Source organism: Calonectris borealis, chromosome 8 (genome assembly GCF_964195595.1).
Source record: "Calonectris borealis chromosome 8, bCalBor7.hap1.2, whole genome shotgun sequence".
NCBI classification, from domain to species: domain Eukaryota; kingdom Metazoa; phylum Chordata; class Aves; order Procellariiformes; family Procellariidae; genus Calonectris; species Calonectris borealis.
In genome coordinates, this window is record NC_134319.1 from 32860293 (window position 1) to 32885360 (window position 25068).

At 55.8% G+C, this 25068-nt stretch overlaps 1 protein-coding gene across 2 annotated transcripts in view; it reads left to right on the plus strand.

Moving 5' to 3' along the window:
* The window catches only part of ASTN1 (astrotactin 1), a 56579-nt gene that overhangs the window by 27330 nt on the left and 4181 nt on the right, over positions 1 to 25068 (plus strand). Inside the window, exons 7-22 of one of the 2 annotated variants that reach the window (XM_075156876.1) lie at positions 554 to 736; positions 927 to 1011; positions 8605 to 8679; positions 9160 to 9297; positions 9666 to 9816; positions 10509 to 10675; positions 10872 to 11066; positions 11400 to 11527; positions 13791 to 13895; positions 14055 to 14243; positions 17305 to 17573; positions 17826 to 17959; positions 18610 to 18761; positions 19106 to 19241; positions 19372 to 19472; positions 20108 to 20291. In XM_075156876.1, coding sequence (XP_075012977.1) covers positions 554 to 736; positions 927 to 1011; positions 8605 to 8679; positions 9160 to 9297; positions 9666 to 9816; positions 10509 to 10675; positions 10872 to 11066; positions 11400 to 11527; positions 13791 to 13895; positions 14055 to 14243; positions 17305 to 17573; positions 17826 to 17959; positions 18610 to 18761; positions 19106 to 19241; positions 19372 to 19472; positions 20108 to 20291 — 2392 coding nt within the window. The remainder of the gene's footprint in view (positions 1 to 553; positions 737 to 926; positions 1012 to 8604; positions 8680 to 9159; positions 9298 to 9665; positions 9817 to 10508; positions 10676 to 10871; positions 11067 to 11399; positions 11528 to 13790; positions 13896 to 14054; positions 14244 to 17304; positions 17574 to 17825; positions 17960 to 18609; positions 18762 to 19105; positions 19242 to 19371; positions 19473 to 20107; positions 20292 to 25068) is intronic. The other variant, XM_075156877.1, reaches the window with a different exon arrangement.

A 25068-nucleotide genomic window follows, 5' to 3' on the forward strand; every position in this document is an offset into this window, starting at 1 on the left:
AGGGTACGCATGCGGGAGAGAGAGGATGGGTGCAGGATGGAGGGGATGGGCACAGGACTGAGGGGGCCATTGTGGGACGGAGGGGACAGGCATGGGATGGAGGGGACGGGTGTGAGATGGAGGTGGCCATTGTGGGACAGAGGAGACAGGCGCAGGATGGAGGGGCCTGTCATGGGATGGGGATGGAGAAGACAGGCATGAAATGGAGGGGATCATCACAGGGCAGAGAGGATGGGCACGGGACAGAGGAGTTCATTGTGGAACAGAAGGAGCTGTTGTGGGATAGAGGGCACTGCCTTGGCATGGAGGGGATGGGCAGGGGATGGAGGAGTCCATCATGGGATGGAGGGGACCATCAGAGGATGGAGGGGATGCGCACGAGATAGAGGGGTCCATTATGGCATGGAGAGGACCATCATGGGATGGAGGGATCCATCACAGGATGGAGGGAACCATCATGGGATGGAGGGGTCCATTACAGGATGCAGGGGACCATCATGGGATAGAGGGGACAGCAGCAGGTCGCCGCTGCTGACTCCCCTCTCGGCTGCAGGGAGCCGGTTCATCCTGCTGGAGGGGAGCCAGCTGGATGCCAGCGACTGGCTGAACCCGGCGCAGGTTGTCCTCTTCTCCCAGCAAAACTCCAGCGGGCCCTGGGCCCTGGACCTCTGCGCCCGGCGCCTCCTCGACCCCTGTGAGCACCAGTGTGACCCCGAGACCGGTAGGTGGTCAGGCGGTTGGGGTGGGTTTGGGAGCTCACCTCCGCCTGCTCAAGCCGGCTTTGGTGGGAAGATGCTTTCTCACCTTGCTCCACGTGCGAGGACGGAGCTGCTGGGTGCCCCAGGTGGCTGCAGGCTGGGTTCGGCAGGGATGCACGTGGAAAGCCTTGTCCTCCCATGTCCCTCATGTCCCCCCTCTCTCCGTAGGGGAGTGTCTCTGCTATGAAGGTTACATGAAGGACCCCGTGCATAAACACCTCTGCATCCGGAATGAGTGGGGAACGAACCAGGGGTGAGTGCACCTGCTGCAGCGTGCCCAGGCTTGGACCGTCCTTGCACGAGCCGCTGGGCTTCAACAGCAGCGTAGTAGGGCTGTGGCAAGTCCTCTCGGTTGAAAGAGTTAGAGGCATCTTGGTGAATTGTAAGGTCAGAGCACAGCTGGGCTCTGCAGCAGGTCTGTGGGAGGCGATGATTTCTATTCTTTGAAATAATCAGAGATGATGTAGAAGAGGCCATTGTTAGGTTTCAGAGTAAACACCCCCTGGAGAAGATCGAGGTTGCTCCTCTTCCCCTTGCGGGCACTCTCCTTGGCATCCTGCACTTTGTGGGGCTTTCGGTTTGGGTGTGCAAGGTGTTGGAGGAGGGCTGAGGTCGGGCTGCGGTCCCTGGCGGAGGAGGGAAGCTGCAGGATGGGGATGCCCCGTTGAAAATTGGGCAAATTAGATGCTTCGATGCCATGGCCTGAGGGAACAGAGCAGTCGCCGTCTGCTCCACAGCTTTACACCCCTGGAAGTGCAAAGGGAATTTTTTCTGATGTTTCAGCAGCAATTTGGTGGGGGATCCCAAACCTCTGTGACCCTGGGGGGATGCTCCATCTGGTTCTTAACACTCATGGGTCTCTGACACGCAGATGGGGACTTCCAGGGGTGGCTGGAGGTAACGTGCAGAAAGCCAGGACGCCCCCAAAACCAGAGGCCCCACATACACCGGCACCTCCAACCCCCTTTTTCCTCCCCTCGTCTCGTTGTGCCGCAGCTGGCTCTGCGGCGACGGCAGCCCCACGTGTGGCAGGACGCCCTCTCTGAAGGCATTAGTCTTCACAGCGGGAAGAGAAAATCATCAAAGGCTGGGCTTGGAGGCACCCCCGCTGCGCCGGAGGATGGCAGCCACGGGGGGCTGCCCGCGCCGGCCGGCCCCGGCTGCGTCCCTTTGAACTGGGGCCCGGGGAGAGCATCGCTGCTCTGCCTCCAACCTGCTCTCTGTTTTTTTCATTTTAAAAGCAATTTAGCAATTAAACCCAGTGCGGCGCACTGGCCGCGGGATACAAGGGTGGCTGTCGTTGTGGGTGCCCTGAGCCAGGCTGGGGACAGGGCGATGCTCATGAGACAGGTGACCCCGTGCTGGGGATGTGCTGAGTGGTGTGGTCAGGGTCCCCAAACCACCGCGAGGTACCACTGCCGGGGTGGGAAAATACAGGCAGAAATACAGCTGCCTGCCAGGGACTTGCTCATTTTGGGATGTGTTGGGTTTAGGAGTGTCTCACAGCGGGTTGGAAAGAGCCCATGGCCACCCATGGCTTTGGTGTTAGCCTGTGTCTCAGTCAGAGCTACCAGCAGCATGCCAGACCCACCACCTTGCAAAAAGCAAGAGGGCAAATGACTTTGTCCATTGAGGCAGGTAGTAAAAACGGATAAATGCAGGTGGAGAAGCATTTGCTTCCTTCCCTTCTGCTTTTCTGTTGCTCCTGGCCGTGGGACTGCAGCTTCACACTTTTCCTCCCATGTATATTGCTCTTCTCTAGCTTCTTCCCGATCTAGCTGCTCCGTCGTCTTAAAAGAAAGGGGAGAAAAAGCTGCTTACAGGCAAATTGGGAAAAAATATGCATGGTAACAACCAGGAGAAAAGCCAAGGACAGGAAGGACAAATCCATTCCTGCAGCCCCCCGGGCCGTTCGCAGCTCTGGACCCAGCTTTAATCTCAGCAACGCCAACCCAAAAGCTGCTCAGGACTCGCTCCATTCCTCCGGGCAATTTGGGGCTGCTTTTCAGACCCAGCTCCATCCTGATGTCCCCATGGGAGCCTTCTCCATGCTCACACTTGAAATTTTGCCTTTCCTCCTGCAGCAGTGTTCATACTTGGCCAGGATACATGTTGTCTTGGGTCTCCTCTTGTATACCAAAGTTGGCTATGATAAATCACACGCAGCGTTTCCAGCATACTCTTCTGTTTGGGGCACAGAAACCTAGCGGATCTCTTTTTCCCCAAGGCGCAACACAGCCCTAGACCATGGTGGGACCGTCAAAGTCCCTGCCCTTCTCTAGGCTCTCAAGAAAGCTCCAATGCTGCAGTGTCGGGGCGTTTTCAGCACCACCCTTTGAGAGCTCCTCTCCCAAGCTGTTTGAAACTGGGGTCATTTTGTGTTTCTTCCTTGAACATGTCAGGTTTTTGTTTTAGAAAATGGTAGCAGCTGAAATCATACTTAACCATCCCTGCCTGCAGCTTCCACTCTTTATAGGGGCTCTTGAAAGCGCGTCCACACTAAGTATTGTGATGCCAGAGCCAGCTAGATGTTTAATGAGGATATTTTTCCTGTGCTGTGTTCTGTTCCTGATGTCCAGGTTCTGCTTGGTGCAGCTCTGCCTGCAAGGGCTTGTGGTGGTGGAGATCTCTTCTACCTGTACAAGGTGTCCCCTGTGAACCGTTGGCCTCCACAGGGTCATGTCTGTGATGAACTCTCTTTGGTCCAGCAGAACCATCTTGTCAGAGCCCATTTAACTGAATAACTTGTAACTTAAACTGGTATTTACATTTTTTTGGAGTGGAGGTTGAGCTGCCAGGCCACGCTGTCTTTCGTTGTGCTCGTCAGCTCGCTCATCAGCTCTCTCCCAACTCTAGCAACAAGGTTGCCCACAGGCTCACCTGAAAGAGATGTCTGCAAATCCTCTGCTCTCTTCCCTTGTCCCAAGGTGAGATCAACTGTGCCTGAATCATTTCTGGCCGTTGTTTGTCTAATATGCTCCTAACCCCTCCGATATTGGAGCGACGTTGCTGCAGCCGTGGGTAGCACAAGCCAGGCGGCGAGTCAGTCCCCGGAGAAGCCACATCGGCTCTTAGCAAAGGGGAGGTCAGCAAAGCAGGACCTGGGGGCTCTGCTAAATCCCTCGGCGTTCTTGGGACCAACGTGGTCTGGCTATGACCTCTTTTGTTTTCCTAGGGTGACATTTTTATCTGAAAACTCATTTCAACCCTTTGGTTTAGATAGGTTTGCCATTGGTTTGTTTTTATTTACAGTGATTTCGGGTTGACTCGGTGTCTGTTCACTCAGCAGCATCTAATTTTGCTCGTGAAGGCGAGCTCATCTTTGAGCTTTATTGGTGACGGCAGCGAGGCTTTGTGTGTTGTGTGTATTTTGGGTACCATGCTAAGATCCATGCCGCCGCGGTACGTCTTTTACTCAACGCATCCGGTCCCTAAATCTTCATCAGTTTTTAAAAAAACAAGATCTTTTTGATCACGGGTAACAGATACATTTGATCAGCTGCTTTTTTTGTGCTGCTCTTCAGCTGTTTTAAACAAATCTGGCTGGTGCTGTTTGTCTGTCTTCCTACTTTGATATGCATTGTTAATTAGCTGTTTTTTGGCTCTTACTCTAGCATTTCCTGGGTTGGATTCGGTTTCCAGCAATCCAACTAACCCTGCCTCATCTTTGCTTATCAAACCAAATTCCTGCGGTTACTTCGTGGTATGAATTGACCAAAAGTCAAATCTTCTCATTCTGCCTTTAGTTAATAAACTCTTACCTGCCCGCATTTGTAGTTCTTCATCGCAGCCCTTAGATCCGTCGCGCGATGGCCCGTGGCTTTCCCATCCCCACGTGCTCTTCTTGCCCTTTTCAGACACCCCGATGAGATTTAAGACGATCTGCATTTAAGGGGTCTTTATCAACGTGCCCTTTCAAGTTGTAATGGACTTCACCCCGGCACAGGGAGGTTTTAGGCCAGTTTAAGGCAATTTGGCGAACATGCCTGGCTGGGCACTCTCATCCTCTTCCAGCAGTTGGCAAGTGGAGGCCACCCCAGCCCCCCTTCCACGCAGGGCAAGTTACCCCTTTCTCCACCCCACAGCCTTGCAGCCGTTTTTTCCAGCACAGGACCCCAATTAGTGCAACGGCCCGTGCTCTGCTCACCCACCTCCCCTCCCCTCCCCGTGGTGCCTCTTCTCCTCTGCAGGCAGTTATTCCCCTCCCTGGCCGTTCCTCCTGTCCCATCCCCACGCACCATCCACTCCCCACCCCGCTGAAGTGACAAGGACAGCATTTTTCATGCTTAAAGTCTTTTTTTTTCTCTTCTTCTCTTTTTTTACTCACCCCTTTTTCTATCTTTTTTTTCCCCTCTGCCTCTCTCCATCCCCTGCTGTGTGCCTCGGCTTTGCGAGCTTGAAGGACGGCCAGATAAAAAGCTCTTCTTTCTTTCAGATCCTTTCACCAAACCACCCATCCGCCGCCTCCTCCCACCCCATTCTCCTCGCAGATTTACGGGCAGTCCAGGGAGAAAGTGCCGGCATTAGCATTTTTAATAAAGAGCTGCTTGGAAGGGATGGCAGGGGGTGGGGAGGTGGGAAGGGGAGAGGCATCGGCAGCTGAAGCCCGAGCAAAGCCGTTGCAAAGCAAAGCAAAGTCAGGGAGGAGCCGCAATGGGCATCGCCGGCAGGAGAAGTCGGCAGCTCGGTGCTCGTGTCACATCTGATCTCTGCTCGCCCCCCATCAAGGTGATGTTGGATCTTCATGGGTCCCCACTTTGGTCATCGTGGGGAGTGGGTCCTGGGGCTGCAGGAGGGGTGCAGGCACGGTGTGGATGCTTCTGGTCTGTTCAGAACTCCTGAGCCGCCAGTGAAGGGATGTGGTGAGTGCCTTTGTCCCTGCTGCTCGCTCCCAGCACGCACTTGGAGCTGGTGCTTTGATGCCATGATGGGGTTCGGCATGGCTGTCCTTGTGCCGCTCACTGGGTGGAAATCCCCAGGAGCACAAGGGGTCAGGGAACCAGATGTGAAGTCACCTATTTCAGTGCATAACAGCTGACCACCACCTCCTCCAGTGGCCTTTCAGCCACGCTCATGTGCAGCGACTTCTCAGAGCCTTCTGCAAAGACCGCCTCCTGCAGCCCCTCCAATCTCCTTGCCAGCTCCCCTCAAACCAGCTGCTCCAGGGTTAGCTCATCGCGGTCACATCCTGCAGGCACCGGGCTTTGATTCCTCATCCCACCCATCTTGTCTAGAAGAGCTTTGCAGGGAGCGAGGACGGGCAGGAGCACAGGTCTTGACGCTGGAAGCCAGTCTGGCCTCGTCCCCTTGAGGCTGCAATTCAAGTGTGGCTGGGGTCTTGTTGAGGTGGGTCAGAGCATCACCAGCAGCACCAGGTCCGGAGGGCTTAGCAGGTATTTTGGGAGCTTCCACTCAAGCCCAGATCTGGAGCAAACCGCAGCTGTAAAAAGCCAAGAGGCCTGAAGGTCATCGTGGGGATGCACTGGCAGCGCCTTGGCTGTGGGAACTTGCTGATTGCACGTGGGGAGTTTGCTGGTTCTCAGATGCTCTGGTGATCCCCCGTTTTGTTGTTTCAGATGCCTACCTGAGTGCCAAGGCTTGCAGGGGGCCAAGAGCTGTCATTTCTGGCCCATTTAATCCAACCTGATCAGGCGCAGAGCTGCTGATGATCAGTCCCGCTTTCCTTTGTGAGCTCTGAAGACCATGCAACCAAAATACCTGCCAAGAACAACAAAAACCAGAGCAGCGAGGTGCCTCCAGTGATCACAGAAAGCGGGGAGGGAGACAATCATGGGGGCACACGCCTGCATGCACGGGAGAGGAAGGAGGGGGTGAAACAGCAGCAGAGGCACAGAGGGGCAAAAGGCAGTGATGGAGGTGAGGTGTGCCTGGGGGAGGAGAACCTCCCCCGTCCTCTGTAGCAGAAGGCACGAGTCAGCAAGGGTGCGTGGGTGGAAATGTCGGCGCTGAGCTCCTGGAGAGCTTCCTCGGAGATGAGGATGGATAAGCGCCTCTTGTTGAGCTGAGGTCTTGTATGGAGACCGTCCCAGGGCTTCCCTGCAGAAGATACCGTGTCCTTGCAGACTCAATGGTGCCTGGCAGCATTGGTCGTCCCTGGCCACGTAGGCACATAGCTAAGGGCTGGACCTTCCCTTTAAAAGACCTTTTTTGACCCCAAATAGAGACAAATTACGGCAGGCTGGGGAGATGCCACACGGTCCCTTCCCGGAGCATGGAAACCTCTTCCCCGGCTCAAAGTCATCATCACACGAATTTTAGCCACAGTTGGAAATTGCACCCTGGGTGGATGCAACCTGGCCTGGGTGCTGTTTTCCATCTCGCAGGCGGGTCCAAGCCCACCGGCCGCATGTCCCGGACGTGTCGGCATCCATGGGCTGCCAGATGTGCCGTCTGGCAGAGGTCCGGCAGCCCCCGCGCCTCCGCAGCGCCTGCCCCGGGGCTGAGCTCCACTGCAAGCTAAGAGCGGCTCTTCACAACCGCTTTTCCACCCGAGTCGATGGGCAACAATACCTTGCCTCTGCCTTTGTTCCCTGCCTGGTGTGCTCCTGAGAAGCAAGAACAAAACCCATCTGCGAGAGCACTGGAAGGTGGAGGCACAAAGCATTCAAGGTGTCGGCGAGATGCAAGGAGACATCACTTGCTGGCTAAAGCTGACCTTATTCAGGGCAATCCAATCTGCGGGCTGAATGTAATCCCCCGCTCCCAGCCAACCGGATGGGAAAGTGGCATTGTATCCCAGCGAGGAAATGAGACGACTCTCTGTAATCCTGCAATCAGGATTTTTTTTTTTTTTTTTTGTCCTTGCTGAAATAACTTCAGATTAGAAATTAAAGTGCTTGTGCAGGAGAGCTGTAATTGCCTCTGGAGAAAATCCCCAGGCTTGTCAGCAGCACCTGATGCTCTCACCCTGAATTTTAACAGCAGCGATGTGACGGCACGGAAAAATCTTTTTCTTTCCCCAGCTCTTGCAAAGGGGATTTGGAGCTTTAGGGTTTGGGAGCGCGGTTCGTGTTGCCTGATTCAAAGCCCACCACGGTCGTGTCTCTGTGCCTTGCCCTGCCTTGTCAGCCTCGCTCTCCAAGTGATGCTCTGCCAGCGGGGCCGTGCTGCCGGGGATGCACGTCCCGAGGTGTCGTGGCCACGGGTGTCCCACCGAAGGGCACCGGCCACCGAGTCGCAGTTGCACATCACCCTATGCTATCTAGGGCAGCAGGGATGGAGGAGATGGGGCCGTCAGCTCTGCAGAATCCCGCTTGGCTCCAAACTTCCAGCTTCTCTTCCAGACCCCTTTGCAAAGTCCCGTGGGGGCTGAGGTGTCCTCAGATCCCCTCCTGAAACGATGAAGGCCAAGGGGAATAAGGCAGGTGGTGAAGCTGCGGCCCCAGACCCGACGCGCTCCCTTGCAAAAGCCTCGCAGAGAGAGGGTTCAGCTGCTTTTTGGTTTTTTTTTTCGGAGTTCGATGGCTGTGACACAAATCCCTAAAATGGGAGCCGGGTGGGTGGTACCCAAGCTTGCAGAAGCGAGAGGCTTATTGATGTGGGACGGGCGGGGGGGACGGAAGCGTGCCGTACCCCAAAATGAAGGATGTGGTACACCACCCTGTTGGTGGGTTGGGGCTGGGGTGAGGAACTGATGTTGTAGGAACCCCAAAATTAAGATCTTGGATGTGGGGCTATTTTATCACCTTGTCCTGGCTTGGTTTGAGCTGATTCATCCCAGGACCCCTCTGCACATGAGCTGGGGGATAAGCGGGGGAAGTGTTTTGGGCTGTGAGGGGCGGTGCAGGCGTGACGCTGGTGTGATGCTCCTGGGTTTCTCTTCCAGGCCTTGGCCGTACACCATCTTCCAGCGAGGCTTCGACTTGGTGCTGGGCGAGCAGCCATCCGACAAGATTTTTCGGTAAGTGGTAAAGGCAAACTGGTCAGTACATTTTGGGGGTCAAAAATATGACTCAGGGCATAAGGGCAGGCTGGTCCCCCCAGCTGGCAGGTCTGAGCATAGCTGTTCCGTGCCATCTCCTGGGGACATGCAAGCATGGCTGGGAAGGTCCTACCACAGCTGCCATGTGGGCTGCTGGATGCCCAGCAGCCGGTTCCTCCTCTCCATCCGTGATGAAAACAAAGTTTAGACTCCGAAGGAGGATTTCCACCGAAAAGAGAAGTGTTTGTCTTTTCTTATTTTTAATTACCTGAATGTGCTTTTTGGGGTCATTTGGGTGCATTCGGAGGAGCCACCCCATTTCACCCTGCCCATCTGCCTTTGCTCGGGCTGGCGTCCCTGCAGGGCAGGGGGGAGGTTCAAGGGCTTGGTTTTGGGTAGAGGCAGCCCGGCGGGCTCAACGTTTCCCTCCATGCCAGCCTTTGCTGCTCTCCCTGGCAGGTTCACCTACACCCTGGGGGAAGGCATGTGGCTGCCGCTGAGCAAGAGCTTCGTCATCCCGCCGGCCGAGCTGGCCATCAACCCCTCGGCCAAGTGCAAGACCGATATGACGGTGATGGAGGATGCAGTGGAGGTCAGGTAGGTGCGATGGTGGGGCTAGGGTCTTTAGGAGGCATTTCAGCAAATAAACTGGTGGTGGGTCCCTGGAGCGAGAGGACCAACCCAAAGCACGTAGGGGTTGATGAGAGCTGGGACCCTCGCCCCACATTTTGCAGGACCATTAACCTGCCCCTCTTTAATGCCTGCAAAGCTGAGCCTATGGAGGTAGCTCTCATCATCTCAGTAGCTCCCGCATCCCTCGAAAAGCTTGGCTGCCGTTCAGTTAGCTCTCAGCCTGAGGGAAACCTGAGCTCCAGAAAAACCCATGCAGCAACCGTGGTCATGCACACGTTCGCAATGTCTCATTGGAGCAGTGACACACCTCCTCCTCCTCCTCCTCCTCGCAGGGAAGAGCTGATGACCTCCTCCTCCTTCGACAGCCTGGAGGTCCTCCTCGACTCCTTCGGTCCTGTCCGCGACTGCTCCCGGGACAACGGGGGCTGCAGCAAGAACTTCCGCTGCATCTCAGACCGCAAGCTGGACTCAACGGGCTGCGTGGTGCGTGGCCCCCGGGGACCTGCAGATCTCCTTCGGTGTGAGCAAAGAGGGGGAGGGCGGAAGGGGAAGGGCTCCACCCTTCCTCCCTTCCCATCACCTCGGGATGGACATTTTTGGGGTTGGTTTTGCAGCGAAAGAGGTGTTTTCGGGCTGGCATTTCCTCTGTCCCTGCCCTTGCTGCATGCACGCACGCACGAGGGAGCAAAAGTCCATCTGCTTGCTGGCTCCCCAGGAGGTCCCACATCCCTCACGCGTGTCCTCTGTCACCACCGCAGCTGCTTTGCTGTGCAAGGAAAGCGTGTGCCCCAAAACGGAGGGGTTTGTGGGGCTGGGGCGTCCTGCTGCAATGCCACCAGTGCTGAACATCGGGGTGGGGAGGCTGTGAGCGTGGGGCAGCCAGTGGGTTTGGAAAGGGCAACATTGCTTTGGTGGTCACTGGAGCTGGGTGCTGGTGAACGGGGTTGATGCCAGCACATTCCCATGGTGGCGGGCGGCTTGGGGGGGTCCTACCCTAGGGGCTGCGCTCCCCAGGGCTGCAAAGAGGCTTCAGTGCAGGAGGGATATCCCGCGGCCCCCGAGCATCACTCAGGCTGCGATTTCCAATGGACAACAGCTCTGGAGCCCTCGCCTCAGCCCCAGGGCCAGATTTCTTCCTCGCGGGCTTCACCTCTCGCTTCCCCCACCCCTGCCAGTGCCCGACGGGACTGAGCCCCATGAAGGACGGCACAGGCTGCTACGACCGTCACGTCGGCGTGGACTGCTCGGATGGCTTCAACGGGGGCTGCGAGCAGCTGTGCCTGCAGCAGATGGTCCCCCTGCCCGAGGAGCCCCTGCTCTACAACATCCTCATGTTCTGCGGGTGAGCGACCCATCACTGCCCTGGCCACAGGGACACCCCCGAGGTGCTGCTGTACCTTGCTGCTGCCACCCTGAGCTCGTAGGGTTGGGAAGAAGGGTCTCCTCTGTTCCCAGTGTCCCTGCTGGGGTAGCCTGGTGGCCCCAGTCTCCACCGGTGGGGGCTGCAGCTGATGGTAGACCCCGTGTTGGTTTCCCAGGTGCATTGAGGACTACAAGTTGGGCACGGATGGGCGGTCGTGCCAGCTCATCTCGGAATCATGCCCCGAGGCAGGGGACTGCGGCGAGCCCCGTGAGCTGCCCATGAACCAGACGCTCTTCGGGGAGATCTTCTACGGCTACAACAACCACTCCAAGGAGGTGGCCGCGGGGCAGGTGCTCAAAGGGACGTTCAGGTGAGCTGGGGACGTGGGGAGGTGACCCAGCAGGGTCAGACCTCACCATCCTCTCCAAGAAGAAGGCAAGGGAAGCAGCCTGGGGCTGGACCTTAGCAGACTGCCTGGTCCATCCACGTCTGGCCAAGCTTTGGAGGAGATGGATGGGCTGGTGGGGAGGGCACATCTGAAGCTTTCCATCAAGAGTAGCCTGTGCCATCTTTATAACCTGTGCCCAAAGGAAAGGCTTGGTGGCTGGGTGGCTTTTTGGGATGGGTCACCGGCTGGTGGGGATGATCCCAGGCAGTTCCCCTGTCCTCCAGCCCTGCCCTCCTCTCTGCAATTAACTTCCAGGCAGAACAACTTTGCCCGGGGCCTGGAGCAGCAGCTGCCAGATGGACTGGTGGTGGCCACGGTGCCCCTGGAGAACCAGTGCCAAGAGGAGCTCTCCGACCCCATGCCTGACCCCGAGTTCCTCACCGGTGAGTGAGTCCGGCTGGACCCACGCCTCTCCCAGCGGGGCAGCTGCCGGCGTGCCTGGCTTCAGCACCTAACCCTCCCAGGGAATATATCTACCATGGGATGTATCTCGTCTGGCTTTAGCATCCCACGTTCAACTGCAGCAGCAGCAGCTGTAAGAAGAAGACATTAAAAATGAAGGAGCAGGAGAGGCTGTAAATAATTGTGTGGAGTAAAAGCTCAAGCATCCATTGGATATTTGGAGTATTTGCAAAAAGGATTTTTTTTTTATTCAAGGCAAAAAAGTTTTCCAAATACCTTCCATTTGATTTCCAAATCAGAAACGCTTTGTCGGCGTAACAAAGCATTCAAAACCTGCTGCAACCAAACCAAAATGTTTTGGTTTGTCCTGCCAGAGCGTTGTGGGCCATGAGCAATAGGGTTATCATGGATTCCTAGACAACCTTCAGGGATTTACCTTTCTTCCACCAAGTTGCCAGCACCCCTAAATAGCCTTTGTTTCCTTGGTCCTTGTTGCTGTTGGCTGAAATGGCTGAGGATACCGGGCAGCTACTAAATGAGGGATATGGATAATAAGGTGTTTTGGAAGGTGTCTGCAGGGTGGTCTCATACGAGACCTTCTGCATTTGCTTCATTTGGCAGAGCTCCCAGGAGGGTTTTGGGGAGCACCCGTGGGCTGCACCCAGGGTCCGATGGGTGCTGGTTGCATGGTGGTGCATGGCAGCGTAGGTGTGTGTGCAGGCAGATGCAGGCAGGGAGGAGGGTGCCGGTGGGTCCTGGCAGGGCTGAGCTACCCCAAAAGGGCTGTGTCAGGGGGTCACCCCTGCAGCCATGGGGATGCTCAGCCCTGCCTGGAGCTGCTGGAGGACATCTGCCTCCCGACGGGGCTCTGCTGCCCTTGACGTGGTTACATGGATGTAAGGAAGGCAATGCCAACACGGCCTCAGCATCACTGCAGGGTCGGTGGGACTGGGACTCCGCTGGCAATTATGCCAGGGAGGCAGAAGCCAGTAAATTATCCTATTCATTTCCCACTGGTCTGCTGGCTTTTTGTGGCTGATTAAGGGGGGGGGGGGGGGGGGGGAGGAAAAGACGTAAAATCTTCTCTGCTTGTCAGTAAGCAGATCTGGATATTGCTGTGAATACACGAGAGGCAGAGCTGCTGAGTAAGGAAGGGCTGTTTTTTGCATAAACGCTTTGCAGGGAAGAGCAAGGCTTTGAAGCTGTTGGTAGCAGCCAGCAGCAAAGGGAGAGGCACTGGAAGGCAAAGGATCTTATCCTCCTTCTCCTCTGCCTTCATTTCTTGTTACGGAGCGGGGGATGCCCGTTGTTATCCTCCTGAACTCCTGCTGTGTGGCTGTTTAGCAGCAGAGTTTGCCGCTTCGCTGCCGAGCGGAGGCGTGCCGTGTTGGCTGTACGGCAGCGGAGCTGGGAGGGAGGAGGTGGCCGTGCCCCGGCATCCTGCTGCGGCACACCACGGGATGCTCTGGTCACCAAAATCAGAGCCATGGGCACCCTTCAATTGACTTTCTGGGGCTTTGTCCAGGCTTGGTGGCCTCTCTGTCCCTCTGCTCATGGAAGCTGAGCTGCTACGTGCCTTGGCTCATGCCTTGGGCAGGACGAAGTGGCCGCCCAGCCCTGGTCTCCACGAATTTCTGGCTCCCGTAACACAGAGTTCAATGGCTGGAGAATGGAATGTCTTTGCCTGAAGAGGGAGAAACCCCAGGTCCTGCTCAGCTCCAGCGATGCCATAACGTCCTGAGGGAGCAGGAGCATCAGCAGGCGTGTGCTTTCCCCTGTACGCGTGCATCCCGCTCGGCTCAGTCCTGGCCGAAGGGGACCCCAGGGCCTCTCAGTTGGCTGCACCCGGGCACATGTGGCGTGACGGTGACCGTTCCCAGGCCTGCAAACAGCTCATTAAAAAGCGCAACTCTCATTAGTGAAATAATTAGCACACCTGGGCATGTCTTGGGAGCGGGCACCAGGAAAGAAGCAGGAGGGGATGCAGGAGGAGGCTCGTTATCTTCTGACACAGAGCCCCAGATGGCAGGATGAAACGAGCCCACGTGTTTTCCTTCAAAACCATGATTTTAATTGCCAGGGAGCAGCTGACCCTCAGCTCTGAATGCCTTGCTACCTCCCTGGGGGGACGTGGTGTGTGCATAGTCCTGTCCCCTGGCTTCTTCCCACCCCGCTGGCTGCGTTGCCCCAGGCATGGCATAAGGCATCCCTGGGCACTGAGCCCCCGTGTTCTTTCTCCGGCAGGGATGGTCAACTTCAGCGAGGTGTCCGGATACCCCCTCTTGCAGCACTGGAAGGTGCAGTCAGTCATGTACCACGTCCGGCTCAACCAGCTGACCATCTCCCAATGTAAGCATGTGGGGCCGGGGGGAAGAAGGGAAAAAGGGGTGGCAAGAGTATTCTTGTGCAGGTGACGGGCTCAGAGGTTGGTTACCCATCACAAGCGTGTTGGAGGGGTGGCAAGGGCCACCCCTGAGATTTGAGCATCTTCTCCTGTCTCCACCCCAGCCTTCAGCAACGCGCTCCACTCTCTGGATGGGGCCACCTCCCGTGGAGATTTTGTGGCGCTGCTGGACCAGTTTGGCAACCACTACATCCAAGAGGCAGTGTATGGCTTTGAGGAGTCCTGCTCCATCTGGTATCCCAACAGGCAGGTCCAGCGGCAGCTCTGGCTGGAGTACGAGGACATCAGCAAAGGTAGGAACCCTGCTCGTCCCCAGGAAGGGTCCCCAAAGCCACCCCATGGGAGTGGGAAGCTGGGCTTGTTTTCGGCATAGCAGGGAAAGTGCTCGGCCCGTGTCAGGGCTGCATCCCATCTCATCCTCTTATTTACACCCTGCTCTCGCACTCTTTGAAGCCAGCCAAAGGACTCCCGTGGACTGCAGCAGGCGTTAGTCCGGGCCAGAAAGGAAGATAAATACCCACATCCCCAGGGAGATGAAAGAAGAATGCACTAATCCCACCAAACTGTCCTGCCTGATTCTGGACTTAACTGTTATTTGTCTTTAATCCTGTTCCTTCCTTCCTTTTGTCTCTGCCATATCTGCTCTCTTCCACTTGCATCCCGCTGCCAGACTTTTCTCCCTCTAATGTGCTTTCTTCTCCCAGGCTGTCAGCGCTGTGCTTTTAATGTCTGGAGCCCAGTTATGAACTGGGAGGTTCACCATGTTGCAGAGAGCATCCCCTCCGGAGCCCTTGCTGCAGCGAGGTGCGACGGCTCCCCTGTCGAAGGGGTTTTGCAGGCAGGTGATGCTGGTTTGCATACGAGCTTTCCAAAAGCAGAGGGAGCCTAAGGCCTGCCTGCTGTCACCAGGACCACAGCATCTCCTCTTGCGCTGGCCTTTGCAAAGCTGCCTGCGGGCGTTTTGCTGCCTGTGCTGGGGACGTTGGGTTGCACCACCCAGACTTGGGAAGCAAGCAAGAGCCAGCTCCCAAGCCCGGACACGAGGGATGCCGAGCAGAGATGCTGCTTTTTAGGTGACCTTGGTTTGCTGTCCCCTGCCCAGGAGCTGCCGGGTGCAGGCAGCGTGAGCTTGGAGCTCACAGGCACCGAGACCACGCATCATTTCCATCATGAAGCTTCATAATTCTCAGTATTGGCACCAGCCTATGGTGCTGTTCTTGCTGTGCCCTGGCCGTGGAGACATTTATTTTCTCTCCAGGGCTCTCATGTGGGAAAGGCTTCTTTCTGAGCCTGAGTTTGGATCCTGTGGGCTCAGACCTCCTGGGGTCTGGACTTCTTCCCAAGCCCACCTGTGAGAGTACAGACCCGTTGCTGTTTTGCTATGGGCTGTCTCCAGATGTAGCATCTTTTGATTGCAAGTACTTTTTTTTTTTTCCCTGCAATTTCCTCCTCTTTGATTTTCCTGCTTGGAGGCTTTTCAGGTCTGGCAGTCTCTTTCCACCCACAATATCACATTTCGGTTTCGCTCTGGCACCTGCCACTTTCCCTCCTTTGCTTTTTGTTTGCAAACGCCAGGAGCTGGATATCGATTGAGAAATTGCAAGAGACAAACCATTCCCTGGCTCCTCTGCTTTCCCTCGGTGCCTGCTAAGCTGCAATTCACAGCCAGCCCAAAGCGATCCATTTCCAGCTTGCTGGGGGAGCAGAGCAATGCTCTTGCACCCTGGGTTTTGTTTAACAGCCTTGTTTTCTTTGCAGGAGTCTCGAGGATAGGCTATCGCTGGCCCATTTCTCAACAAACCCTTGCAATAGGAAGATCTTCCTGTTGAGCCATGCATGGACATGGTGGCTCCCTGCAGCAGCCAGCTCATACCAAGCCACTGCCGGCGATGCCCTGAGCCTGCCCCAGGGGCAAGGCTTTGCCTGGGCATCCTTCGGCTTCCTCTGACCCCACCAACCATCAATGGTCCCTCTGGGCCCTTCTTTCTTCGGTGTAGAGCCAGGGGCATACTTTGGTAGGGATTTTGGGTGAAAAGCACCGTTCCCCTGCACGGCAAGGCTCGCAGCAGCGGGGCGATGTTAGCCAGGGCGCAGCAGTGATGGGCAGATCCTACCTTCTTGACTGCTGTGCCAGGACTTTTTCCCTTGTGTCAAAATATTTCCTGCTATGGGAATGCTGGAGAAAAGCCCACCAAGTGTAGGGTCTGGCTCGCTGCCCCGTGCGGCCGGGCCACGGTGGCACCCAGTGTCAGGCACCTTTGCGTGGAGCTGGGAAAAGCATAGACTGTGGTGATGCTTTCCTGCTGCAAGGCTTTTTTCCAAGCCTGTTGGGTTGCAGTGTTGCCTGAGGATTGGCAGGGTAGGACCTGCAGATATTCCCCCGTATGCACGGGGCAGAGGGTAAACGAGCCTTAGTCTCGTCACAGTCCGGCTGGGGGTCTGCGGTCCCGATGAACCTATCTGTCTCCATCTCACCATTTTCTTTTGCTTCGTGATGGTGCTTTGTAAGCTAAGCCCTTAGGGAGAGACCTTATTTCCTTGCCCAGCTGCAACTTTGCCCACCTCCACCTTTGCCCCAAGGTGATCAAGAGACAGGAGGAGCCAGGCTTGAGCCAGCTCCCAAAGGGGAACTGCTCCCCATCTCCCTCCCCCTGCATGGGGACCGAGTGCAGGAGGGGTGGAGGGGCTGGAGAAGGGCTTGGTGGTTTTGTAGCCATCTCGGGAGCTTTCTGGGCATCGTGAGGCACTGGCAAGTCTTCCCTGCTCATTCTGAGGTCTTAGGTGCTGCTGGCTGCAGACCTTTGCGGGGGGCACCCACAGCATCATTGCTGTGCACCCTGGTCTGACACTTGTCCTCTCTGGTCTCCAACGTGCTCTGTCACATCAGCTTTGATGGGAGTCTTTGGGAACCGACGGAGTCGAGCAAAGAAATCAGCTGTTGGGCCAGTGGATTGGTTTGGCAGGGGGCTTTGGCGGGGCGTCAGCGTAGGGTGAAGGTGCCCAGGCAGGTCCTTCAGGAGTCTCCAGCCACGTGAAGGAGGCTCCCTCTTGTGGGGACCTGCTGCACTGGTCCATCCCAGTGCCCGGCGAAGGCCTGAGGCTGGGGAAACTGAGGCACGGGGAGACAAAAGGACCTGCGATGGTAGAGGCCAGGGTAGACTTTTCAGTCCTGATTCCTCCTCTGAAGACCAGTGAGCATTTCATCCCTACACAGCAAACGGGGAGCTCTTAAGGATACAGGGGGTCTCTGGGCAGCACTGCTTCTCTCCTGGGTGGAAGGCAGGGCTCCCCCTTGCATTCCCTTATCGATGGCTCGGAGCCCACCCTGGTGCCCCTCTTTTCCCCCTTCCCCAGGCAACTCCCCCTCGGACGAGTCGGAGGAGCGCGAGCGGGACCCCAAAGTGCTCACCTTCCCCGAGTACATCGCCAGCCTCTCCGAGTCGGGCACCAAGCGCATGGCGGCCGGTGTGCGGATGGAGTGCCAGAGCCGCGGGCGCTGCCCCTCCTCCTGCCCGCTCTGCCACGTCACCTCCAATCCCGACGTGCCAGCTGAGCCCATCCTGCTGGAGGTCACCAAAGCAGCCCCCATCTACGAGCTGGTCACCAACAACCAGACCCAGCGGGTGAGGAGCCACTGGCTGGGAGCAGTGGGGTGGGCATGGGGGGCGGCAGGACAGCATCGGGGCAGTCTTTGCAGGCACCTTGCCCTGGTAGCATCATGTTAAGCCATGTCAGCCCTTGCCCGTTGTCCAGCCCTGCTCTCCAGGGTGGATGGACCGTGCTGAACCCACCAGGGGATGGATGAGCACTGACTCAAGTGGTGGCAGGATAGGAGCTCACCTGCCCGGTACTCACTCCCTTCTCATCTCTCCCAGCTCTTGCAGGAGGCCACCATGAGCTCATTGTGGTGCTCGGGCAGCGGGGACGTCATCGAGGACTGGTGCCGCTGTGACTCGAGTGCCTTCGGGGCTGATGGGCTGCCCACCTGCGCGCCTCTCCCACACCCCATGTAGGTCTCCACATGTGCCTAGCTGGCCTCTTGGTGTGATGGGTCTGGGAGGAGGCGGTGATGGCCAACAGCATGGTGGCCAGAGATGGTGGCGCTGGGGTGGCTTTATGGGACAGGTTTGCAAGCGGATGGGGGACCTGCAAATCAGGCAGAAGGTGCAGAGATGCAGTGTGTTTTCTAAATTCAGTAGAGCAACCCCAGGGAAGGAGCCCTGGGGACCAGCATGCCCAGAGCCAGGAGGGGTAGGAAAGGAGGGGGTCACTTCTCTCCTGAGGTTGCTGGGTTAATGAGTTAATGGCTTTGAAGCTGTTTTGCTGCGAGAGAGTAATGCAAAACCAGTCCCCACATACTATCTTACAGAAACCAACTCATTTCTGGTGCATTTGCGTGTGGTCCACACAGCAGTGAGTGACACTAGCAAACACACTCATGCTGCCTTTTGCACCAGCCATGGGGATTGGCTGGAGAGGTTGTCCTCAGCATCTCTCCCACGCTGTGTGCCTCAGCCTGGCGGTTTTGCTGCCTTTTTAAGGCACAGAGGAGCAGTAAGGTTGTGATAAACATAGGTGAGGGTGAGCACGGGTGGGTGATGGGGACTGCTGACAGACCGTGCTCTCCTGAGCTGTTGACCAGCTGGCATTGCCCCCCAGCTTGCGGCTCTCCACCGTTCACGAGCCCAGCAGCACACTGGTGGTGCTGGAGTGGGGGCATTCGGAGCCCCCCATCGGGGTGCAGATCGTCGACTACCTCCTCCGTCAAGAGAAAGTCACCGACAGAATGGACCACTCCAAGGTGGAGACAGGTGAGTGAGGACTCCACTGGTTGTCTCTGGGGAGGGTGGGATGGAGATGTTGGAGGAGAGCCTCTGTCTCCCTCTTTGTGAGGGGATGCTGCAACATATCCAGTATCCTGTGGAAGAGAAAGCAGCCCCTCTCCTGCCCACCATGCTGCAGAAGTGGCAGCTTCATGCCATGGTGATGAGCCTTGCTGGAAAAGCAAGGTCCATCTCTGCACCAACCTCATGCATGAGCCTTGGTCCCCCTCGGCACCAGGCAGCATGGTAGCGGGCACAGACCTCAGCGGCTCTCCACAGCCCCAGGGACACCTGTGTCATCACCCGCGGCGCGTCCTCCCCTCTCTCCCTAGAGACGGTGCTGAGCTTCGTGGACGACATCATCTCCGGCGCCAAGTCACCCTGCGCCATGCCGGCCCAAGTGCCCGACAGGCTCTCCTCCACCATCTCCCTCATCGTTCGCTGCCTGGAGCCCGACACCACCTACATGTGAGTCACCTCCCCTGTGCCATGCCCATGGCAGCACCGTCGCCCTGACCATGGTGCTCCTGCCTGATGCTGCCTGTGTTTGCATGAGGTCTTGGGAGTCCAGAGCTTCACCTTTTTCCTTCCTGGCCAGGTTCACGCTCTGGGGAGTCGATAACACAGGAAGACGCTCCAGGTCCAGTGATGTGATGGTCAAGACCCCCTGCCCTGTGGTAGACGATGTGAAAGCTCAAGGTGAGGTAGAGGGAGCTGCTGGACTGTGATGCTTGGGATGAGAAACAGGGAATTCCTCCTTCCAGCATGTCCCCACACACATCTTGTGTCCTGGCTATAACATGTCCTTCACCCATGATGGCCCAGATGCTGCCACGTGGTGTTGAGGGTTGGTGTGGAAGGTGGCGGGAGGCACACATCCTCTCTGCAAACAAACGCAGAGGCACTCGGTGCTGGTGGAGGGGTGGGAGGATGGGTGGAGGAGCAGGCATTCAGGACATACCGAAATAGCCAAGATGACCTGCCTGTCCTGCCCAGGAAGCAACTAGTAGTGTAGCTGGTGGCTGTGCTCAAGAAACCCCGATTGTGTGCCTTCTCATAAATAAATGGTACTTCATTAACTGTACCTGATGACACCACCTGTTTCTTTTCCTAATTGGACCAAACTATGGGAACCTAACCTGGACTGAGTCCGGGGAATGCCATCTACTCTGTTGCTCCTCCATTGGGACTTTGTCTTGATATGACGTAAATCGTAACTCAGGGAACAAGTCTTGGCTCTGGTCTTGGTTTCCCTAGAGCTGAGCTTTAGCCTGGTGGGCTTTGTTCATGCCTTTCCCGGCACCCCACTGAATATCCGCTGTCCTTCTGCCCAGAAATAGCAGACAAGATCTACAACCTCTTCAACGGCTACACCAGTGGCAAGGAGCAGCAAACAGCCTACAACACTCTGCTGGACCTGGGTTCCCCAAGCCTGCACCGAGTCCTTTACCACTACAATCAGCACTACGAGAGCTTTGGGGAGTTCACCTGGCGCTGTGAAGATGAGCTGGGGCCCAGGTAGGCTTGGGAGCTGGGTCGGCTAGGCAGGCAGGCCTGCTCACCAACAGGCTTATCCCTCGTAGGTGTTGGTCACCAGGAAGGTAGATCTCTGGCAAATCTCATGAATCTGTTTGATGATAGAGCTTAGAGTCTCACAGTGGGGTTCCTGTTTTGCTGGCTGCTGTGCATATGTTTGGGGTGCAGCCATCTCCCTTGAAGGACCATAAATATAGGAGAAGATGGAAGGCAGTATACCATTGTCAACCCATCATCTTTTTCCATCCCACCAGCCCTATACTGTCTCTGGAGTTTTGCCCAGTCCGTTCATACTATGCGGGGTGGGAAGGGGATGGGATTCTCTTTTTCTCTCTGCCACAGGCAAAAAGGCAGAAGGTCTTGGAAAAATAATGCACCTTTGAGGAATGGAGGTTGTTGCAGGTGAGAAAGGGAAGGAGTGTGGCAGGAGCGTGGTGTTAGAGAAAGGCCCCAGGCATTGATGGAGGGAAGAAGGTGCAAGGAGGTGGTTGTACCTTCAAGCCTACTGGAGAAGGTGACACAGAAGAGCTTCGTTGTGGAAGCTGCTGGATGAAGTGCGTGCAAACACACATACATGTGCTGAGCCATGCCAAGGTCTGACTTGGCTTTCCTCATTTCCTGGGCTTTGGCTTGAGTTGGATGCATCTCTGTGTGTTGAACTCGTTGTCACTTGTGGTCCAAAGCAGGCAGTGGATTGACCTTGGGTCTGAATGGCACGTGTTCTCTCCCTTTTGATCCATGTCTGTGGTTGTGTGGGGTGATCTCAGGGACACGAGTGTTTTTGGTGCCCAGGCGGTGGTGAGCTGCCACAGCAGGTTTTGGAGGAGGTTGCCCTGAGCTCTTGCTGGCTGAAACAGTCCCTTCATGCCTGAGTGAGCACCGTGTCCTCTCCCCGGGCTCCTCCAGGTCATTGCAACCCCTCCAGCTGCCTGGGGATGGGGTGCCTCATGCCCCGGTCTTGCAGAGGCAGCCAGATGTTCCCTTCTCCCCATGTCCTTTGATGTCTGCTTTTGTCTGCGTGGTTTCCCAGTAACGTGGATGTTTCCAGCCAGTTTAGCAAGCTGGGCTGGGAGATTGTGTGGGCTGCAGTGGTGTTTCATAGCATCTGGCCTCCAAAGAACCGGAGCCTTGAGCCCATCCGGAAATCAGGATTACTTCAAATGTACGTCAGCAACAGCTCCTATCTATGAAATGCATGGCCTCCACCTTCTTGGACATCTTCCCCACACCTCCTCTTGCTGGTCTCACCACTAGCTGTCTTCCAGCCCTGCTTCTCCAGGTTATCGCTTGTGGATTTCTAGCAGAGGATTGGAGATCCTCCGCGTACCTTCTCTGTTCTCCAAACCTCTGCTAGGCGATCAGAAAGACTCAGCACAGAGCTGGTGGCTATCTTGCGCTCAGTGTCTCAGGCATGTCTCCTAGTTCAGCTTTGGTGGGAAACTCCTAAGAGATCCTCCACTCCATGGGGCAAAGCTGGGGTGTTTCCTCTTTCCTCTTTTCCCATTTATGCTCTAAATGTGAGTTCTTTGGGGCACAGCCTCAAAGCTCAGTAGTGACATCCCAGCGCGTGGAGTCCTGTAAGGCTGAGGCTCCCACCAGCTCCTCTGCCCAGGGTTGCTTCATTCCCATGACGCCGAGTGGGATCAGCAGGCTTGGACTTACGTCTCACCTTTGTCTCAAGTCCAGCTGCGGTGATGCCGCTCTGTCTCCATTTCCAGATGTGAAATCCAGCCCCGGTTTGCACAGACCATCTAACATCTGTTGTGATGGTTTGCATGAGGAGTACATAAAATTCCTTACGTGACAAACCGGAGCTGTCACACAGCCGCTGCCATCGCCCAGGCTGAGCACTGCCGTCGCTGCTTGCTGCCTCAGTGAGGAGACCAAGGACCGGCCAGAACATGGGGTGGAAGCTGCCTCCTCGAGTCCCATGAGGCAGAGGTGCATTGGCATGGAGCAGTCAGAAATGCCACTGAATTGTCCAAATGTTACCATTTGCTGCGTGAATCTACAAGCCAGAGGGTTAATTCCACCCTCTGGAAATGCTGGAGTGCTTAGGATGGGATGACGCAAGTTGCTGATGAAGTGTTTGCAGCTCGCGCTACTTGGAAAGAGACATTTAGGCAGCTGCAGTGGGTTCTGGTGATGACAAATCTTGGAAAGCAGACCTCCTGTTTGATCGTCTGCGAAGGCGAAGCATCCAGACTGGTGGTGACAGGACAAATCACTTGCAGATGACATTATTTAGCCAGCAGACAGAGTGTTTGTTTGACTGTTGCTGATGCTCCTTTGAAGTCCTGGATGTGGACCCACGCGACTGACTCTCCCATGTCCCTCCTCCTCCACGTGGCCATGCCGCCTTCTGGCTCTGCTCGCTTGGGGTGCGCTCGCCTCCCTTCTTGGCGACGCTGGCTGCTGGACCGAAGGAAGCGAGGGTGTGTGCAGATAACTTGTCTGGGGTTACGAAAGCGAGTCGCTCCCTCCCAGTTCAAGAAGGGCTGCAGAGAGCCCTGGACTTTGCATAAGAAGAAGAAACGGAGGGAAAGGCAAGTCATTTTCTAGCAAGTAATAAGTGAAAGTAGGATTTGATGCAAAGCCCGGTGAAATCTGGTGGTGTTTATGGGCTTTGAGCCAAAATCTGTGGGATCGTATTCAACATTCCTGTTAGGGCACCCGTGACGCTGGAGGAAGAGAGGCAGTCACAGCACCTTGCCTAGGTGTCTAGATGTGGGGACCAAGACAAGTGGGAGGTCAGCTACCTTCTCACGGCTGGAAGACCTGGCCAGCTTGGGTGGCTATCTCCAGAGTCAGCACCATGCTGAGCACCTTCACCTCTCTGCTGTGCTCTGGATGTGAGCCCCAGGGCTGCAGGTGTCACGTGGCTGCAGAGCTGGTCAACCTCTTGGTGGCTCCAGACTGGCCCCCTGGAGCTGCAGCCACCCCCGTAATGGCCCTCTTGAGGGTTTCCTCTCCGGGAAAGCCAAGGTTGGCTCTGGCTGGGCCTGGGGTAAATTAATTCCTCTCCAAGCAGCTCTCCCATGGTGCAACTGACCTGGAGGAAGGTGCGGAGGGGCTGTGGATGTTCCTCCATGGTTGGTACATGTACGCTTGAGCTGTCAAACCAGCCACAACACAGCCATGTGCTCCACACACAACTCCTGCTTATCCAAGGAGGAGTGTGACAAAGAGGGTTTTCTTCCCCTAACATCACGATTTGTTCTGTGCTGAACAGATGCTGAGCTAAAGCTACCAAGGGGATGTATCTTCTCTTCCCTGTCTATACTAACCCACCAACTGACCTTAAAGCTGGCTAGGAAACTTATCCCAGCTCTTGAGACACTTAAACTTCTGTCTGGGTTTCCAAGCCCATGCGATACTCACCTTCAAGACACTTCATCTGAATCCATTACCTCCACATTTGCCAGATTCCCTGGAGATCACCCAAAGTGCTAGACACGTTTAAAATGAACATAGTGTGTTGTATCTGAACAAACTGTTTTTCTTGATAAAAGCATTAGAAGCACAATTTTAAGAGGAAAAACGTGAAAAGAACACAATTTAGGTCATATTTGGCCAGGATCCTCTGTGCTCTTCCAATATCTCATCCAACATCAGGGCTTGGTAATTTAGCACTTTCTCACTACCAGAAAAAGCCCACACTGAGGCTATGTTGCCCTGGGGGTGCTGCGTGTCTGTCTTCTGCTGAAGATGGATTCCTCCTGGACCTCCTCTCCCTCTGTCACCCTTCTCTCCTGGCTTCCTTGGCTGGGTTCGGCTCTTTACGAAGCGCAACTGCCATGACTTGCCTTTCCTTGTTTTGCTCTCCACAGTTGGAAGATGCAAAATGCACATGCAAAGAACTGGGGAGCTCCACCACATCCCCTGCTCTCTCAGAGCTTTTTGGATCGAACCTGTGTTGTACACCTCAGTATATTCCTTCTAGTTCGCACCTTGTCCTGTGGGACACGTTTCCTAAACTGTTACTAAACTTTACAAGTCAGGTACCGGGAGTGTCATTCCTGGTACTTATATCTTGTGATATTGCATCTTATGAGGATCATAATTTTTATGTCACCTTCAGCCTTCCATACTGACCCCCACAAGTCAGGCATGATATTTTGAGTGGGGTTTTTTTTCCGAAATCGTCTTCGTGCTCAGTGGTGCCCTGGCGTGCTGGCTGTGCATTTCTTCTCCATCACATCCCCCTCAGCCACGTGATGGCAAGAGAGCGATGCTCCCGGCATGTCCGCCTTTTCCCTGCCCTTCCTGCCATGTCACTGGAGGTGTCCTACACCAAGCCATGAGCGACCAGCACAGTTCCCAAACATGCAACACATGCACTTCATGGAGAGGACACACATGGTGACACTGCCCTGGGCTGGCCACACGTGTCATGCCTGACACCTTTCAGCATTTCTCCCCACTGCCTGCAGTGCTATGGCTCCCATTTTCCCATCCTGTTATATTTGGGGCCCAGGAGCTGCAGTGGTGATGTCATTTGAGTCGTTGATGATGTCCATCCCAAGGGGTGTTGGGGGTTTCACAGCTACACCTGTGACTGTTCCCTTGCTAAACCCTCAGCAAACCTGGCCTCGTTGTGGGGATGATATGGAGAAGAAGAAGGGGGGACAGGGCAGGGAAGTACAAGGTGAGTCCCAAGACCAGGGCAGCAGGTCCAGCACCACCGTGGTGGCATGGGCTTCTCTGACCCAAGTCGGGGCTGTTCTCATGTGCATTTAGGCTTGCAATGCTGCCATGG